At 30.0% G+C, this 5,402-nt stretch overlaps 1 protein-coding gene across 3 annotated transcripts in view; it reads right to left on the bottom strand.

Moving 5' to 3' along the window:
• Positions 1–5,103, bottom strand: part of LOC106690948 (serologically defined colon cancer antigen 8) — a 52,094-nt gene extending 46,991 nt beyond the window's left edge. The window contains exons 1-2 of one of the 3 annotated variants that reach the window (XM_014436555.3): positions 4,941–5,103; positions 4,814–4,843 (exon numbers count right to left, since the gene is read on the bottom strand). In XM_014436555.3, the coding sequence (XP_014292041.1) occupies positions 4,814–4,843; positions 4,941–4,993 (83 nt within the window). In that variant the 5' untranslated portion in view covers positions 4,994–5,103. Of the gene's footprint in view, positions 1–4,280; positions 4,369–4,813; positions 4,844–4,940 lie in introns of those variants that run through there. The other 2 variants (XM_014436556.3, XM_014436557.3) reach the window with 2 other exon arrangements.
• Positions 5,104–5,402: the final 299 nt, after the last annotated feature.

The following is a 5,402-nucleotide window of genomic DNA, read 5'->3' as shown; positions in this document are numbered from 1 at the left end:
TATGTTTATCTTTGTAGGAGCAGAAGTATATATGATATTTGACTAAATAAACTCACAAAATGTTAATTTCTAGTTGTTCGTATAAAATGTTGGATTTTTGAAAAAATATATCTCTAGATCCATAAGACGCACATATGTCTGCCAACACTCAAAATAAAGGAAATTTAACTTACTATAAAGTAGTTTATGACACTTATCTTCGTAGGGGTGGTAGTTTTTATGATATTTACTTATGAGTATTAATTTGGCAAATGAAAATTTGTCCGAACAACTATAAATCAATTTATTTTAGCAAATTTCATGTAAACTATTACTCCTACGAAGATTAACATAAACTACATTATAGCTCACTAAACTAGCTTTAATTTGAGTGCTAATAGACATCTGTACGTCAAATGGTTTTTGATATATAAATTTTTCAAATAAATTCACTAACTACTGATCTTTTAGTACGTCCCCTACAACATTTTTATGAAATGTTGGTTTTAAAAAGCGAAAACTATTTAACGTAAATAATTCTATTAGGGCTCATATTGTAGCAAATATACTCTTTAAATGATGTTCTCTTAGGTTTTCTTGTATTGTTCCTATTTTTTAAGATATAGAGCTCCGAATGAAAAATTAGTTTTTCTCATCGCTTTGAAACAGCCGCCATTTTTTATTTCCCCTACCTATACTTGGCAGACTCATCAATTTTTACTATTAATTATATAGTCAAAATTGATATATAACAGAATATATCTGTTTGATTGAGAAGAGTCTATGACTTCACCGTGCTAAAAAAACCTTGATATGAAAAGTATAATGAATTTTATTGCCAAATTTAGCAGTCCTCGGGATCAATTATCGTTAGAAACAATAGAACTTTTCTCGATGCTTCATGGAGTAGAGTTAAATAATTAAACTTTCTAAGTTTCAAGTTTGATATTAAAACTTAACTATCCTTTATAATTTGCATAAAAAATTTGTTTTCGTTACATATATTTATATACTTAGTATTTTTATATTCCTAAATGACGACATTTCATTTTTATTTTCACTTCCAGTTTCCTATTTATTCCAACCATGAGAGATTTAAAAGTTCCTGTTTTTCTCCCTAGCTACAGATTTAATTATATCATTTTTATACATGAATAATTCTAGCATGCAATAACTACGGGCCGAGAAATTGTTTGCTAATGCACAGAATATTGTTATTAAGTCGCATTCAATAGTAGGCCAAACAAAATATTTAAAGGAAAAATCAAGTTAAATACCTATTTAGCATCCTTTAAAACCCTTAAGTACAAATAAATGAAAAATTAGAAATTTTTGGACATTTTTATTCTAACAATGTCTTGCGTTCACGATAAAAATTCATAACTCTAAAATACAACAGATAATTTAAATTTCCACTACCCTATCTGCACTAATACCTGTTTGATACCATTCCTTTATAAGGTTGACCAAGTAAATCAAATAAAGAAAAACTTCTCAAACATTTTGTGTTATTTTTTCGGCACTAATTTGTTTACTTGGGTACGGTTCATTTCCGTTTCATGAAGTTTTGATGTCCCTAAATCATTTGTGAGTTTCGTTTATTAGTGGAGTCTTGTTAAATTGCATTTTGGGGTTTCATCGGATGCGTTAATTTAGAGTTAAAATATTTATTTTTTGATTGCTTTGAAAATTCATATTCAAGTGTTCGTAGAGGTGAGGAAAACGTATTTCAACTTTATTTTTCCCCCAAAAAAATATTGTATCTCACTTTCCTGGGTCAGTGGGTCCAAATTAGATTCATGCTTATTATAACATACCTTCCTATGTTTTGTACGATAGTATGATAGTAAATCAATCATTTGGATTTCTTGTGTAGAATGACAAAAACATATTATCGATTGTAAAAATCAGTTAGGGAGCATGGTAGCCCCGGGGTAAGGTGTGTGGCTACCAACTCCAAGGGACCCAAGTTCGAATCCTGCTGGGCAGAAAATCGTTTTCTGTTACACTGTAGCCGTTAGTCAACTCCTGTGGGTTCTGGAGCCCTCTCGGGGTTCATCTAGCCTCTTAAATTGGGTACCCTTAATTCAGTAAAAATCTGGCGGTCGAGAGTGATTCTGACCAAATCACCTCCTTGTACAACCGTTGGTCAAGTAACAGTACTTCCTTACAAAGTACTGAACCCCTGACCCTTCATGGGTTGTAGTGGAACAGAATAAATCAGTTGATATACATATATACAATTACAAACGCCAAAAGTCCCATTCAGTAAAGTAACCCAAAAAAATTTTTTTTAAAAAAAAAGATTCAACTTCCTCAAAAACCCTCAAATATGGGTTTTCACAGATATCAATAAATATTGTACGTAACTCACTTTGCAATGTCCCTCTGTCCAAATTGTTAGGATAGTGAACCTGTATTATAATAGCTACCTGCCAAATATACTTTCTTTCAGAGTTGTCAGATCAAATTTTTTTTTTTAACATTGATTATTAACGTAATTTAAATTTTTGAAGCCATATTATTACAAGAAACAGCCATAATATATTGAATATATGATCATTTTCGTAGTCCTCAAAACTTAGCTTGCTGACAAATCTCAAACATAAAATTTAAATAGCTATTGGTAAAAATTTCAACATTTAAAACTTTGTTCCAACAACCATATAACGTATAAAAATTTGGAATTTTTAGTAATCTTCAATTTTTAGAAAATATTAAGATATAAAGCAAATCAATCTAAATGTTGGTGTATTCTTAAATTACAGAAGCTAGAAGTAACTACACACATCTAATGTATTAAGCCTAATAATCAATTTCTTCAAACATTGATAAATTCTCAAGTTTCATATCACATTTTGAGGCAGGTTTTGACTATTTTAGATCAAAATTTCATTAAACGTGTACGGAACATAATATATAGGTTGTTCAATACTAAATAAAACTATTTTAAACCCTTGAATACGAATTTACATGTAAATAAAAAATTAAAAATTTTGAGCCTGAGTTTTGCAGAATATTTTTTTTGGATCGGTGTCATCCATGAAATAAAATCTGACTCCTCTCAATGTTATCTAAATCCAACGTACCAACTCTGGGAAACCCATATAAATATCTTTTAGATTTTATGACATCATATGGGAGAAAAAGTAGTTTTATTTTATTTTTTAATTACTATGAAAATCCGACTTTTCGAGGCAGGAAAAACGAATACCAACTTCTATTTCTCCATTAAGAAAAAATATTTATCTCACTTAACTGTGTTAGTTGGTCCGAATTATTTCAATTCTTTGCTCTAAATATTGCATAGTGGGATGATAATGAACAATAAATTTGTTTTCTAATATACAATAACAAAACAATATTGTAAATTGTATTAAATTGGTTTTAATTTATAAAAATTAATATCCAAAATAAAAATCAATTATCATTTCCTATATAGTAGGCCTAAAACAATATCTTTTAAGATAAATTAAGTCAGATTCGTTTTAAATACGAATTTTTATAAAATACAAAAATTATTTTTTCTACTCGGTACCAACAAAATATTTTGCAAGTACCAATGATATGGGTACGCTGTTGAAACAATTCAGACCGACTGACCTAGTGCTGGGTAAAATATATTTTGTATTTTATAAAAATCGTATGTAAGGATTATTGAGGGGGCTAAAATTGAATCTTTAAAAAAAAGTTTCTGAAGAGTTCTGGGAAGCTCTTCCAGGGATTCCGCGAAATAATTTAGTAAGGGGTTATTCCATCTCAACTCAACACAGTTTTGAAACTTACAGTCTAAAAAAAAAAGTTGGGAACTACTGGTCTCCTGTATGAGAAGCGTAATAAATTAAAAAAAAAAACTGAATTAATTAAAAATAAGGTTTTGTGCTTTTACATACATTGAACCCCATTAAATAGGATTGATAATATTTTTTTTGTTATTCTACATTCGAAAATAAATTGATTAGTGTATTATTATGTCATAATATTTTTTCATTAATTATTACTAAAAAGGTTTCTTTGAAATCGGTGACTCCTCTGTAGCTTCCCTTTGTAAGTAAATGTACGCATTCAGTCGCGTAAAGTCAGTAATAAATGATTCGTAATAAAATTTAGAAATACGCTTCAAAACACTGAGGATGATTATATATCGTTTCTAAAATAAATAAATAATTAACCTTCACTTTAATGACGCATTCTTATAAAGATTTGCAATCAAAACATTTTTTTTTCTTCTAATAATATTTACTATTACTTTTATCTTTGACATTAATGACTTAGAGGAATCGAAGATATACTTAAGATACCTGAACTTGAGCCTCTTGGGCTTGACCATGTCCTGGTGGATAGAGAAGACCCTGAGCCTGGCCAGCGGTGACCGCCTCCCTTGGCTCATCTCTGCCCGCGGCCCGGCCCCCCCAGCACAGATATACTCCCATCCCCTCCACCCTCGCGCCTACCGCGCCTCTCGTTTACCTCATTTTATCAATAATATAGTTTATATTTCAATATTTACATTTTTTTTTTTCACAATTGGTACATCATTTGTTTATAGAAATTCAATGACTTCATTTTTCTGGAAAAACTAACACATTTGCAACTCCTTATTATTAAAAGACTTTTCCTTGTATTATGATCGAAAGTTTCCGGAAACCTGAAATTTAAGAATCCACCGAAGGTGGCAGTTATTTTTATTCGAACATGACGTGGTTCCAAAAAGGTAAAAAAAAAAATCTCTTGAATGAGTCAGACTAGAAAAACAACATCAAATATGGAGTATTAATGAACAGTGTTAATTGCTATTTTTACTTTATAAATGAGCATATTTTGAAAACCTTACTCTGCTATATATTCGTCAGTGCGTAGATACCTATAAAGTATAAAAACAAACCAATTAGAAAATTATGATAATAATGTTATCACAGGAAATAGTTTATTTGTATTATGGTTATATCTTATCAACTTACCATAGTTGCAATGAAGAAAATGTGTGGAGAGGCCTCTTGTAGACGAATGGCATTGGAAAGGAGTCTCTTAGAAATATTTATGGTACATATGTATAGGAATGGGCAATAACTATATTTATTAATTTGATGCTATTAATCAATTCTATACCTAACACCTCAGTTAATGTGATCGATTTGAACATATGGAAAAATTATCATGTCATAATTTAGTAAAATATTATTTTGCTCCCTCACTACCTAAATTAGGGAGTTTATACTTATGCAGCAACTGAATATGTTTCTTCTCAGAATTGAAATTATCACCCACTGTTTATATTTTAAATATTGGAGACTCTTTTTATTTCCTGTCTATCTGTAGTCTAATCTCTGACCTCGTAACATAGTTAATTATATAACCGGTAGAAATTGTGATGAAACCACACTCACACTGTACATAGGAAGACATTGTTTCAAATATAGCGA

This window comes from Halyomorpha halys, unplaced genomic scaffold, assembly GCF_000696795.3.
Source record: "Halyomorpha halys isolate HHAL.00 unplaced genomic scaffold, Hhal_1.1 Scaffold1987.1, whole genome shotgun sequence".
NCBI classification, from domain to species: Eukaryota; Metazoa; Arthropoda; class Insecta; order Hemiptera; family Pentatomidae; genus Halyomorpha; species Halyomorpha halys.
This window is presented reverse-complemented; position numbering and strand designations above follow the sequence as displayed.